This window comes from Anguilla rostrata, chromosome 3, assembly GCF_018555375.3.
Source record: "Anguilla rostrata isolate EN2019 chromosome 3, ASM1855537v3, whole genome shotgun sequence".
Lineage (NCBI taxonomy): Eukaryota > Metazoa > Chordata > Actinopteri > Anguilliformes > Anguillidae > Anguilla > Anguilla rostrata.
In genome coordinates this window covers 9,664,591-9,679,166 of record NC_057935.1, presented here as the reverse complement: position 1 = coordinate 9,679,166, position 14,576 = coordinate 9,664,591, and the positions used below count along the sequence as shown (strand labels likewise).

Sequence of the window (14,576 nt, the reverse complement as noted above, 5' to 3'; positions counted from 1 at the left end):
TGTGGCTCCCAGCCGCAACTGACAAAAAAAAAAGAAAAAAGAACTGCAACGAAGAGGAAAACTCAAGAGTGAGGAAGAGGCGGTCTGGGCGCGTAAGGTGGAGGTGGCCCTACGTGTGGGTATGCGTTAATTAGGTTGCCTGGCTGGAAACACATAAAAAGGCCATAGACTCATGTACGGGTATCTACAAACGCTCCCAAACCTTCGCCTCCAGGCTTTGTACAGCAGGGCACGAAAGTGAGCGCTCACAGTGTTTCACCCCCCCCCCCCCCCTTGCTCTTGCCTCCTGCCTTCGTACTGCACTCACCCTGGTGAGCTGATGTCACTAGACAGAATGGGAGTGCAGGACGTAGCATCAGGGTCGCTGAGTGCCTTGTTTTTCGCTATAAAGGGCTTCTACCAGCACCATCGGATACGTCAGTAAACAACAGTCTCATCCCAACCCACCCCCCCCCCCCCCAAATAATTGTGACTCTCCACAGTGTCCTTCAAGCAACCTCTGTTCCCCTGCCCCTCGCCCATTTAACCCCCTTAATGCACACCCATCACAGGCTGTGCTTTCTTTTAATAAAAAAAGGATTTGGGTCTAGATATTTCTGCCCTCTTCTCAAATTGCTTACTCTTCAGACAGAGAAGGCATTTTGTTCACAATATTGCACCCTGCAGTTCTTGCTAATGTCTCGCTCGGCTGTGCCTCTGTTAGGATCGTCAGCTTACGCAGTGTGTGTGTAAATCACTCTGAAGGCTGTGATTCCAGGGCTCCCATAGGCTCCCTCCCTCTCCCCTTTCTCTGAGAGGGTTTTGTTTGGTCAGGATTGTAAAAAAAAAAAAAAGAAGTGCTCAGTCTCTTAAAATCAGGTGCTCTGACGAGCCTCTCCTGAAACGTTGAGCCGTGAAGGTTTCCCGCAGGCACAGCGCAGTGTCTTTGTTCGTTCATTACATCAGAGCCCACGTTCTGGCCTTCTGTCACCCCGCCGACCCCAAACCACCATCACCGCCACCACCACCACCACCGTCTGCTCCCTCCTTCCTTCTCTCTCTCTCTTTCCCTCTCTCTCGCTCTCTCCAGAGGTCGTGGACTCTCACGGTTTCTTGGTGTTCTTCCCGAGGTTGTGGCTGAGCTGCTGTATGAGGTCGGCCAGCTCCCCGGTGGCCTGAGACTTCTCCTCCAGGAGCTCGTAGCGCAGGCTGGAGATGTCCTGCTTGATCTCCTTCAGCTCGCCTGCGGGAGACGTGCACAGTCAGCGACACCTTCCGACGCACTCCGCGGGCACGCCGCCCACACACACACCCCAGGTACATCTGCTACACCGGCCCAGTCAGTTCTACCTCCTCGGCATAATCATTCACCCAGGCGAATTTCCAGTTGGCTCAAATAAAGTACAATAATCTTATTGCGACAAAGTATACGACAATAAGTATGGAATGCAGTGACAGGCAGTACGAACTTCAGTTTCAAGCACCTAAGGACAGAGAACGAAGGACGGGCAAATGAGGAGAAGGTATGGCACTCCTCCTAGTTGAAGCACGCGGAGCCTAACGTTCCTTGTCATCACTGATGGATGTGCGAAGCTCTGCGATGACAGCTGGCCAGTGATGTCACTACCTGTTTCCCTCCCTCAGAACGCTCTGTCACTTTTAAGCACCACGGTGCCAGGTTTATGCCATTGCGGTGATGCAATGGGACTGCTTGATTGACAGCTTGAGTCATGGCAATGATGTAAGGCTCTCCGCATGGCGGACGGACTAAAAAGGCCAGGCCGTGTTTGACGTCGGGACAGACTGGTGCATGGGAGCCTGGTCCCATTAAAACACCAAAACTAATTAGAACTCATTACCATAGCATCGAAGGGTCACGACCCCTAAATGGAATGTTAATTGGCTCCATTTCTCAGATGACCTATAAAAGGCCCTGTGTACCACAATTGTTGTCTGTCTCTCGCACTCTCCCCCATCCCCCCCTACCCCCCAGCCACCCCCACCGACCCCCAGGTAAGGATATGAACGTCCAGACAATCAAACACTACAGAACCATCCGCTCCAGACCAGACAGTGAAGGACTTCGCACACTCCCAGGCATTTGAAGCCCCACGCTCACACACAGTCGCATTCCCAAAGGCTGGATGTCACAGGAGAGAATGTGTCTTTTTACCTTCGTTGACTTCATCGTTCTCCCTGTCGACCTGGGCCTTCAGAACGTAGCGCTTAATAAGACGCTTCATTATTTTCTGCCATGGACGGGGAGTGGAGGGAGGGAGGGAGGGAGGGAGAGGAAAGGAGAGAGACATGCGTGTGGAATGACAGAAAAAGAGAGAAAGAGGAAGGGGGGGAGAGACATGAGTGTGGAAGGAGAGAAAAAGAGAGGGGGATAGGAAAGGAGAGAGGCATGCGTGTAGAATGAGAGAAAGAGAGGGGAGAGGAAAGGAGAAAGACATGCGTGTGGAATGAGAGAAAAAGAGAGAGAGAGAGGAAAGGAGAGAGACATGAGTGTGGAAGGGGAGAAAAATAGAGGGGGAGAGGAAAGGAGAGAGACATAAGTATGGAAGAGAAAGCAAGAAGATAATGGAGGAATGGGGAGGGAGAGGAAAGAAAAATGGAGAGGAAAGGACAGAAAGAAAAGAGAGTGGAGAGAGAGGAGAGAAAAAAGTTAGCATTGAGAGTCTGTGACACGCAAGCCTCCCTATATTTACTCTGTGACTGAAAATATTATTGTATGCCACGAAGGATCGATTTAAGTCCTCCTACTGATTCCTCTCCCTCTCTTTCTGGCTTCTCTCTCACTCTCTCTCAATCGCACACACACACACACACACACACAGATTAGCATCCTAGGATTCACTGACAGTTAGGCCACAGTCCCCTGTGAACATCTCACTCTGTTGTTGTTTCTGTGTGTGTGTGTGTGTGTGTGTGTGTGTATGAAAAGCCATAGAGAGCGGGTGAGAAATCAGAAAGCAGGAGGACTTAAATCGATCCTTTCACGGTCGGGACCTCTTCAGACTGCTAAAGGGACAGCCTCTGTCAATGGCCACTTCAAATGCTGGGAGGATCAATATTTCTGTCCTCCTACTGCATAGAGCACAAACCACATCTCTCTCCCAAGTTTACAAAAACAGCACATCAATCACATGAATGATATTTTGTAAAATGCCATTTTGATGATTGATTGGGGTACTGTAAGATTCAATATTCCCCCAGCGCCGTCGTTGTTTTTAATACAGGCAAATACACATCCAGCTGCCGTCTCCTCGTTTAAAACAGCGATAGGAGCACAGAGAGTCTCATCTAGAATAGGGGTCTTCCTCAGGTTTCCAGGCGCTAAAATGTCACGTCTCGTTCTTTCTCCTCCTTCGTTCTTTTTGTTCATTCTTTCAGTGACCGCATGACTGAACCTAGAATGCCAACTATCTACGGAATGCTCGATCGCTCAGAAAACCTCCAGTTTATTCGTTAAAGTTGGCGTCGCATTCCTTCCCATTTCCAGACTCGTCCCTGCACAAGACCCGCTTGATTGGTCTGATGTCATCGGCAATCACAAGAAAAGACGGCCCTGATGAGGGGGATTATGGGGCTTGGTTTTGATCATGACTGTTCTCTGACGTTACATTTCGTCTGGCCCCTGTGTACCTGCGCACAGGTGCCTGGTCTGACTGCTGACGGCTGTCGTGCGCAGAATTGTGATAAATTACGAGATGTTTGTTCTGTGCGAAGACGCAAACCTGAGGCGGGGACAGCATTCCGCTCTGTGGTGAGACGCGCAGACACAGGCACGCGGACACAGGCACACGCACGCACCTGGTAACGGGTCGGGTGCTTGATGGGTTTTTTCACCGCGAAGTCATCTTGTGCTCTGGGGTGCCTTCGGAATCGATCTGGCTGAGGTAGGAGAACAACATGAAAACAATAAATAAGAAAATAAAGAAGATTAAAATGATAAAGGATAATGTGACTGATGACTGAATGTAGAGGTCCTGACAGAACAGAAACAGTGTTTGTGTGTGTGTGTGCATGCATGTGTGTGTGTGCGTGTGTGTGCGTGCATGTGTGTGTGGGGTTGAGGGGAGGGAGTGTGTGCATATATGGGGGTTATGTTAGTGTAAGGGCGCACAAAGATGTGTGCGAGCGGATGTATGAGCGTGGGTGTGCAAATGTGAGCGTGTGAGTGCGTGTGCTTGTGTAAATGTACCAGTGATTGGTGTGCTCGAGTAAGAATGAGAGCGAGGTGTGTGTGTGTGTGTGTGTGTGTGTGTGGGTTACATTTTTCCAGCTGAACACCAGGTGAGAGGGGCTCCTGATACAGAATTGCAATGAATCATTTAAGGGCCGAGCCCATTCCTCTTTCCCAAAGCAAAGAGGGAAGACAGGGCTCATCCATCCTGGAGCAGCTGTCGGTCCGCTGCTTCCACAGACACGCGGGAAACCACGGCCGTCAATCCACAAACCTATGTGGGGCTCTTTGATGAAACGTGCCATCGCACCGCCCACCCCCTGGAGCGCGATCGATACCTCTTCTCCGTCGGCAAACCCGCCGCAGCACGTAGCGTTCTGATGGTGCCCTGCGACTACCAAGGAGACATTCCTTGTGAGCGCAGTCAGTCAGATCACTCGTAAAAAAATAAAATAAATAAAAAAGGGTGCTTTTGGCGGTCGGTGACCTCGTTGGCGCTCTGGTCGTGATCCGGCCTGGTTTCCAGAGGCGCTGAGAACTTCACGCTCGGCGAGCAGGGGACACGCGCGGTTGTGTAACCCCGAGGGGCGGGGAGCTCCGCGTCCGACAGGACGTGACAGCTAGCCGCGAAGGTTCGAGGAGGCGGAGACGCGGCCGCCCGCGTAATCGGCCGCCCGCGTTCCGCGTCCCTGAGCGGCGCCTTGAGACGGCTCACCCCCCGCCGCGGGCAGACACATCCTCGCGGACGTGCAGTGCGGCATGCGCCGCCTCCGCCACGGGTTCCCTACCGCCGCTTCCCCTGCCGCTCGCTCGCTAACGCGTATCCCAACAGCGTTTCAGCGTTAAGGGAGCCCAGACAGGATAGAGCACAGCGGTGACGGAAACGCTGTGAATCTGCTCTTAGAGCCGCGCTGCAATGCCTCCGCCGCGTCGCCGGTGTGAAAACTCATTTTCGGGATATTGTGTCAGGCCATCGATAATTTCAGCTGTAGCAATGTATGTAGCAATTATATTGCTGCTATAAGTGTATTTATCAATATAATTTTCCAAAAAGGACACATTTATTACACTTATGCAGTATGTTCAATTCCCTTAAGTGCTCTGTGCTCTAGCAGCAGAGACGTATTGTGATAAACTGCATCTCCCACCTTAGTGCACATCCAGCATCTCTCACCTTAGTGCACATCCAGCATCTCCCACCTTAGTGCACATCCAGCATCTCCCACCTTAGTGCACATCCAGCATCTCTCACCTTAGTGCACATCCAGCATCTCTCACCTTAGTGCACATCCAGCATCTCCCACCTTAGTGCACATCCAGCATCTCCCACCTTAGTGCACAAGCAGTATCTCCCACCTTAGTGCACATCCAGCATCTCTCACCTTAGTGCACATCCAGCATCTCCCACCTTAGTGCACAAGCAGCATCTCTCACCTTAGTGCACATCCAGCATCTCCCACCTTAGTGCACATGCAGCATCTCTCACCTTAGTGCGGGAGTTGAGCATGCCCATCTCCACTTCGCTGCCGTCGGCCCTCCTGCCCCCCGCCTTGCACAGTCTGACCAGGCAGGTCCTGGTCCTCAGGATCAGGTAGTAGAAGGACTTGGGGCTGGGCACCAGGTTGAAAGGGGCGGGAAGAGTCCTGCCCTCGTCAAAGTAGGAGAGCCACAGCTTGGCACGGGCAAACTTCCACTCCACATCTGCATCCTCCTAGGAACCACAAACACACACACACACACACACAGAACGGGACAGTGGTTCACCAGTTTCCATGGAAACACAACCATTAGTTCAGCCCTTCAGTCATCCATGGGAAAAGAGGAGTGGTAAAATGCTTGTATGTACTCATTGTGTCGTGGTCTCAACAATTGCATCATTGGCCTCACTGAGTTAATGATTTTAACGATTGCATATGGCTGACTTCTTGAGTGAGTTATTTGGCTGTTGAATATTGACCTCACCTCAATCTCCTGGTAGGAGTTATTGATCATGGCGATAAGCATGTTGAGGAGGACGACCACCATGGTGACGTTGTAGACTCCGTACAGGACGTAGCCAATGTTTTCAATAAACTTGTGGTCATACTTTAGTACCACAGAGATGACCTCAGACAGACCAAAGATTGACCAGAACAGTGTCTTAAAGCTCTCTTCCACCCTGAGGAAACACACACACAAACACACACCAAATGAAACATACACCATACTGTATATAAACACAGACGGTCTTGAAATATCAATCCGATCATTCCAAACATTTGTGAATACAGTTAAAACAGTTACTGAATTCATAACCTCTAATTTCCTACAGAACAAATGCGAATCTGTTTCCCCCATTAATGTTCATTTGAACGCTTGCCTGCTTGATCTTCAGACATGGGCTTTATTGTTTCCCGGAGTGGATGCCTGTTTATTCGCGACAAAGGGGCCACTGTTCAGCTTTCTAGCAAAGATGTGGAGCTGGATTGCTTTCATGGCTTTCGAGGAAGGACGGCACAATGAGGACAGTGTTTGTGTGTGTGTGTGTGTGTGTGTGTGTGTGAGAGTGTGTGTGCGTGAGGATTCTCAGCAACGCTCATTCAGCACTTCACTTCCAAATGGAGATGAAGGACTGAGAAACGAGAACTGAGAACTGAGTTCAGTGCCAGTTTGTGGATCCTGTGGCCACTGTGGCATAAACTAAGTGCCTGGATCTACTGCCTTCAAGAAGTCATGCTCACAAAACAAAAGCGTTTGGAATTTCCCCTCTGAACAGATATTTGATGAATGAAATATTGGCTCTACACAAAAAATATGAAATGCACTCTGGGATAAAGAACGGGTATGAACCAGAGGGTGTTGAGGCTAATCAGTGCAGTCTGTCTGGGCAGTGCAGTCAGTGTTCAGGGCGATCAAACCGGTTGGAGCAGTCAGTGCGCTAAGCATGTTCTGCGGGATTGAGCTGCTGGCATCGCAATGATCTCTGATGATGATGATTGTGATGCGGAGGAAATCCTGATCTTCTATTCAGCGGTCTCTGTACTGTGACCCTTCAGAAGGGAGAAATTTCGCTCATCACACACACACACACACGCACACACACACACACACACACACGCATGCTCGTTTACACATACAGTCTCACTCAAACCCAAACAGTTTTTCACACAAGCCCACTTGCATGCACTGACGCCATAACAAGTGGGTGAGAAAGAACGGTGAAAGCGAAACTGTCTCATCAGTGATTGCGGTTTGAGTTTGCCCTCTTCCCACGATGTGCCCTCCCCCCTCCCAAAGGGTTCCTCCAATGAAGCGCGAAGACTTGTAAGGCTGAGCTCGACAAAAAGTCAAAGCTGCATCTGACGGAGCACAAAGCACAGGCTGTATCTGTCCAATCGAGCGGGATTTACATATGGGTATGCGCAGAGCACAGACACACACACAGCCTCGTGTGCAGGTATGCGCAGAGCACAGACACACACACAGCCTCGTGTGCAGGTATGCGCAGAGCACAGACACACACACAGCCTCGTGTGCAGGTATGCGCAGAGCACAGACACACACACAGCCTCGTGTGCAGGTATGCGCAGAGCACAGACACACACACAGCCTCGTGTGCAGGTATGCGCAGAGCACAGACACACCCGCAGCCTTGTGTGCAGGTATGCGCAGAGCCCAGCCTCGTAGAACGCAGACACACCCACAGCCTTGTGTGCAGGTATACGCAGACACGCCCACAGCCTTGTGTGCAGGTATACGCAGACACACCCACAGCCTTGAGTGCAGGTATTCAGATAAGTATACACCGCAGATGGACACACTCTTTTGCGTGTGTTTCGGCAGTATGCACACACACACATGCATGAGGGTATCTGGAGTGTGCAGACATGGACACACATGAAGGTATCTGCAATCCGCATACACTCCTACACATACACATAACTGCCCTACAGGATTGGCTAATCCACTGCAGGATTTGACAAGCAAAGTGGCTGATTCTTAAGCTTCTCTTTACATGTATTGTAACCAGGAGGATATAGAACCACAACTTGGTTGCAAAGGTGGAGATAAAGGAAGCTGTACTAGCTAATGTTGCCCACTGTCATTGAAAGCAGCATTCTGTCATTTCATAAGATTCCCTTCGCCACACCCCACCCCACCCCCCCAACCCCCCCCGGGAGAGTGAGGTGAGTCACCTCCTCTTCCCAAGCTTTTCGGTCCCAGACGCAGTGCTCACAGTGCCAAAACAAACGTGAGGGACGAATTGATCTCTACTCCGTCTCACGCAAAAAAAACTTGATAAGAGCAGCATCCATACCCGCGCCGGGCCACGCTGCGTTCGAAGGGGCAGGGCTTAGAACCACCTCGTCTGAAATATAAATCTGCCATCAACAGGGCCCAGCTTCCCGCAATGAGAGAGCCCTGTCCCCCGGCTCAGAGCCCGGGCCCTGACACCAGAGACACCGCCCCACCCCCCCACCACCCCCCCACCGACTCATTTTTTAATACGGATCGGGCGAGCGGCGAAAAGCCAGGCGGCCGTCCTGACGGATCTCCTCAGCCGCCTCCCCGTGGTAATTAATCACGGCTGCTGCTGCGTAGGCCGCTCAGAAGCAGCTTATGTTCGCGAGCCGGGGAGTGACAAGTCAATTTGTACGCAGCGTTGGAAGGAATTTTCACCAACCCTCTCGATGGCTTCACCGGGAAGATTTATTTCGGTAGCTGCCTGTTCTTCTCCCATCTCTGTCTCTTTCTCTTACTCTCTCTCTCTCTCTCTCTCATTGGCTTTTTTTGGGGGTTTTTTAGTATATGTTTGTCTTGTACTAAAGAAGAATGAAAAAAAAATCAGTCCTCTCCAACGTCAGCGTGCTAAAAATATGCTGTATCCTGGGCTTGGATATCATACTGTAGAGCTCAAGGAATGTGCCTTCCTGAGAAAATCTGGATGAAGGCAGTCAAATATGTCGAAAACCAGCCTCTATCCCTAAGCTTTTCATGCACAATCTTGAACACACAAAACAGCAGTGTGTTCAAGATGGACATTTGTATTAATTACTGTCAGCAGTCTCCATTAGCCATTACTAATGGCTATATCATTTCTCCCTTCACCTAAACCTGCCAGGGGAGTGTGGCACACTGGACGATACCACTTAGATGAGGCTGGCATTTTGGAGGAGCCAGTCTCTGGTGTTTGCGGGCAGTACCTGCTCTTATGCGCTCATGCGGCCCTGATTATAAGTGCCCGTCCATCACACTGCAGAACACACCTGGGCCCCAGCCGCAGCTAACGCAGCTCCTCCTCCCCATTCTCGCACGGAGACGGGCCGAGCCTTCCCAAATCTGCTTCCCTCCTCCTCCTCCTCCTCCTCCTCTCGGGCCATTTATATCTGGCAGGGCTCTGCCGGGATCCCACGCCATGCCGTGCCGCGGCGGCACTGCGGCTGGGAGACGACGCGGGCGCATCACCGCGACAGGCTCGCGTCTGCCCGCTCTGCCGCCGGCTGCCGCCCTCCTCCGCCGCCCCGGAGCCCCCGTCACGGCTCGTCCTGGCGAGCCTGCGGCGGCGGCCGCGGCAGCAGCTTCCCGGAGACACGTGGGAGCGGTAAAGCAGAGGCAGAGAGATAAAAAAAAAGGCATTTCACCTTCTCAGGCGTTTCTGCTGAGCCTCGCCGAAATAAACAGAAGTAACTGTCACCGGAGGGGAGCGGCGCTGTCTGCAACGCAGCAGAAAGCAGCAGAAACAAGCCCCTGGCTGGACCACAAAATGGCATCTCCGTCTCTCTCTCTCTCTCTCCTGTCCCCCGCTGTTCTCTTTTCTCTCTCCACAATTCCACCCTTTTCTTGTGTTTCTTTGCCTCTTCTCATGCTCTCTTCCCCTTTTCTTTTTGTCCTCCCCCTTTCTCAATCTCCCCCTCTCTCTCTCTCTTAGGTAATCAAGGCGGAGGTTGTGGCTGCAGACATTAGGGGAACCATTACTGGCTTGTCATTGTGAGCCACCCCTCTTTCATGCTCCCCTCCTGGGAGATCATTATCACCCACTCTCCACCTGACAGGCAGACCCAGAGGACTGGGTTCAGGGTCCGACACTGTGCACACAACTGAACCAGTTGGCTTTCATTCCTCCTTGACTACTACAAGCCATCCCTAATGCACAGCAACCTAAGGGCATCTCACCCTCAATAAGCACCACACTGACCCCTGCTGGCAGCTTTGAGAACTCCTCCTCAGGTGATGGACTCACACAGGCCATGTGCATGTCTGAAGTACACTGGTAGCCTTTGTGGTAGCCACATTTAATCATTCGAGCCACAGACTCGACCAATGCTTAGTTTTCCTCTTTGATTCATGTGTCTAAAACTCTCCGGACCACAAATCTCTAGGACCAGTAAGGGGGGAGACATCACTGTGCAACAAGTCCTTCTGGTGCACATGGAGCATTACCATTACTCCGTAGGACGGAGTGTAGCGCAGTGGGTAAGGAACTGGGCTTGTAACCGAAAGGTCGCAGGTTCGATTCCCGGGTAGGACACTGCTGTTGTACCCTTGAGCAAGGTACTTAACCGAAATTGCTTCAGTATATATCCAGCTGTATAAATGGATACAATGTAAAAAATGCTATGTAAAAAAATGCTATGTAAGTCGCTCTGGATAAGAGCGTCTGCTAAATGCCTGTAATGTAATGTAATGTAATGTAATGGAGCAAGCCAACTGAACCACTGAGGAGAAACAGAATAACAAGTACTAGCAAATGGATGGCATTGTCCCTGGAATCACCTCCACAATCCTCGTTGCACCCTGGACTATACCTCAAACATGACTAGAAATCACACTGCATACACATGCTGAGCTGTACCAAGGTTACTGAGTCTGCTTGCCTCCAGGCTGTACATTAATACTCAGTACCTATTCTTTTTTTTTTTTAAATATTTTTTTGGGCTTTTTTGTCAGCTCTATTGGACAGAACAGTGTAGAGAGACAGGAAGAACAGGGGAAGGGAGAGGGCGAGATGTGCGACAAAGGTCACACTGTCAGACTCGAACCGCCGACGTTGCGGCTCGTAATGAGCATGCGGACAGTGCTCTGCAGGCTACGCCACGAGACACCCCCACTCAGTTCCTATTCTGATAAACTTCATAACATAGCATCTCTACAATTAATGATAGCCATTGCATGAAGTGACAGTGGCTCAAAAATGGAACATTACCACTTGTGACCTTAACCGAGCTTAGAGGTGATCTTCACTGTGAAACAAACACGGCATTCATCATGCCCTTGAGCTCTACTGAGCTGGAGAAGAACTGTTTGCAGATATTAAAGTGGCACATTAGTTTCTGTTTAGCAAAAAAAAAAAAAAAAACCCTGAGGCAACTGGAATTCAAGGATGCAATTTGAATTACGTGCTGCTATTTAATGTGCATTAATGGACTGCATATTACGCATAGATCTAAAAAGCGACTGTAAGGGAATACAAAGGACACACGCATTTCATTTTAGTCCGAGACAACGATGCTCAATCCCATCTCCCCGTTTCATCAGAATGCTGTGAGGTTACTGAATTTGGTGTCGCATTCTGTCGATAATACAGCCTCGTCTCAGGTTCCCTGCCGGTCGGCTTGATAAAGGAAGGGAACCATCTCTGCAACGTTTCTGCTATGAAGAAGCAGAGAGCAGCCAAGATTTATGACCATCTCTGATATCCTCATCATCATCATCATCACCATCGTCATCACATGCATCATTCTCCCTGCGGGAGCTCATCAGAGGTGCAGACAGTGTGAAGAGCATTGACTCTGGGAAAACAACGTGCCATTTTGAAGTTCCTCAGTAAAACTCTTTTTAGTTCTCCAAAGCGTTGAAGCAGGTCAGAACAAAACCATTGTGAAACATCGATGCATTAATACAGCCGGATAAAACACACAGAAAAAGACTCTGAAATGGCACACTCCTGCAGTAACCCCGCCTCCATCTCTAACATACATGACCAACAGTGACACGCTAAAATGTACAGTCTCTACCAAACCTGGGTCAAATACATTTTTTTTGGATTCAAACACTTTTCTATGCTTTACTGATCTTGTCTGGTGTATTGGAGCCAACAAAATACTCTCAAAAAGTGCAAACCCCGCCTTCTGGTCATATTGGCAGGCTCAGTTACACCAGGCAAGATCAACAGAGCACAGAAAAGTATTTGAATCCAGAACAAATACGTATTTGACCCAGGTCTGACCTCATTCACCACTCATCTCCACAACCGCTTGTCTAGAAATAAAACACGAGTACAATATAATATTCAGAAGAAACACTTCAGAATATTTCACAAATTCGTATATGACTCATTGAACTACAAAAAGAAGCACAGTTATTCTGAGCTCAGGCAAACTAGGAGGCCAGAAATCAGAGTTATGTTGGGATAATCAAATAATATATTCTCACGAAGAAAACTAAATACGGAAATATGACAAGAATAAATGCTAATCGGGTGGCCATCAGGGCAATAATTCTGCCTTAGCTCTGACACAAAGGAAAGGGGTTTCGATTTCTGTTAGCCCAGCGGTGGGGAACCGAGCGAATCCCCCCTGCTCCGCATCGCTTCTCCTGCAAACGAAGACAGACTGTGGGAATTCAATCTCCCCGCTCTCCGTGGAAACGGCACACACAGGGAAATCAAATCACGCCTCTCACAGGCCTGTGAGGAGAATGAGTCAGGGCCCAACTCTGGAGTTTCCACCACCAGCCCCTCGAGAGACGAACGCAAGCGTCAGGAGGGACCCATTCAAGCAGACTTCATTCATTTTCATATTTCTCATTCGCACAAACAAGTAGAGCCCCTCTTTTCTGGGAAGTGCCGGGCACAGCCACAGGGCCCATTAAACCTGTGAAGCCCATGTTGAATCCAAGCATTTTATTGGCTGAAAGGATGTGACAGGATAGCTCTACTATCCTGAAAAGGGGCCAGGTGTATGAGATTCAGGGCAAGGCAGGGTTGTACTGTACAGACGAAATCATTTGTGGTGAAACTGGGGTTGTACTGTGTAGACTGAATGATTTGTGATAAGGAGACTGAAGTTGTATGTAACGGGGTGTAGTAACTGAATGATTTGTGATGAGACTGGGGTTGTACTGTGTAGACTGAATGATTTGTGATGAGACTGGGGTTGTACTGTGTAGACTGAATGATTTGTGATGAGACTGGGGTTGTACTGTGTAGACTGAATGATTTGTGATGAGACTGGGGTTGTACTGTGTAGACTGAATGATTTGTGATGAGACTGGGGTTGTACTGTGTAGACTGAATGATTTGTGATGTAACTGGGGTTGTACTGTGTAGACTGAATGATTTGTGATGTAACTGGGGTTGTACTGTGTAGACTGAATGATTTGTGATGAGACTGGGGTTGTACTGTGTAGACTGAATGATTTGTGATGAGACTGGGGTTGTACTGTGTAGACTGAATGATTTGTGATGAGACTGGGGTTGTACTGTGTAGACTGAATCATTTTTGGTGAAACTGTCAACTGTGTCGACTGAGAGACTTACGTGGTGAAGGCAGGGTTGTACTTGGCTCCCAGGTAGTATGAATAGAGGTTGAACATGCCAATCATGAAGGCCACAAACACCATGATGAAGATGACCATGAACTTGAAGATGTCCTTGACCGTGCGGCCCAGCGAGATCTGCAGCGGGCCGAAGCTCTCGTTGGCCGGCAGGATGTAGGCGATTCGGGAGAAACTGAGAACCACAGCGATGGCGTACAGCCCCTCCGAAATGATCTGAGGATCCGAGGGACGCCACTTGTTCCTGGCTGAGAAACAGGAGGAGGAAGAAAAGGGAAGGGAGGGGAGAGTGTGTATGTGCATGTGCATGTGCGCATGTGTTCGTGTGAACGCGTGTGTGTGTGTGTGTTTGTGTGTGTGTGTGAGAGAGATAGAGAGAAACAACAAGAGAGAGAAAGAGGTAGGAGGAGGAAGGGCGGGGAGAAAAAGAAAGAGATAGAAAAACAGAGGTTGTGGGAGGAAGAGAGATAAGTTAAAATATTAGTTGTTTGCCAGCAATATGAGTGAGCGTGACCTTGCTGGGTGTTCTTGAAGAAGAATAACAGTATATGTTTGTTGACTGCCACTATGATGTGATAAGAAAGCATGTGCAAGGGGCTCATTTTGATTTATGCTAAAGGACAGACCACATGCAACTCTGCAGAAGGAAAGCGCCACTTATTCTGAATCACTACAGAGGTAACATTGTAGGTACAGATGCATTCTGAGACGGGTGAATAATTGTATGATAACCAGCTGACATTTCGTCCTCCTTTCTTCTTATGATTATATAGATATAAAAATAGCATTTATATACATATACTATATATATATGTGTGTGTGTGTGTGTGTGTGTGTGCTTATAATCTCTATGAATAATATATATTATATAATC

The 14,576-nt window shown here is 49.4% G+C and overlaps 1 protein-coding gene across 1 annotated transcript in view; it reads right to left on the bottom strand.

Annotated features, from left to right (window-relative positions):
- Positions 1 to 265: 265 nt before the first annotated feature.
- Positions 266 to 14,576, bottom strand: part of LOC135250052 (short transient receptor potential channel 7) — a 126,034-nt gene continuing 111,723 nt past the window's right edge. The window contains exons 7-12 of the mRNA XM_064325884.1: positions 13,686 to 13,950; positions 6,131 to 6,326; positions 5,655 to 5,879; positions 3,796 to 3,876; positions 2,153 to 2,228; positions 266 to 1,222 (exon numbers count right to left, since the gene is read on the bottom strand). Coding sequence (XP_064181954.1) covers positions 1,083 to 1,222; positions 2,153 to 2,228; positions 3,796 to 3,876; positions 5,655 to 5,879; positions 6,131 to 6,326; positions 13,686 to 13,950 — 983 coding nt within the window. The 3' untranslated portion in view covers positions 266 to 1,082. The remainder of the gene's footprint in view (positions 1,223 to 2,152; positions 2,229 to 3,795; positions 3,877 to 5,654; positions 5,880 to 6,130; positions 6,327 to 13,685; positions 13,951 to 14,576) is intronic.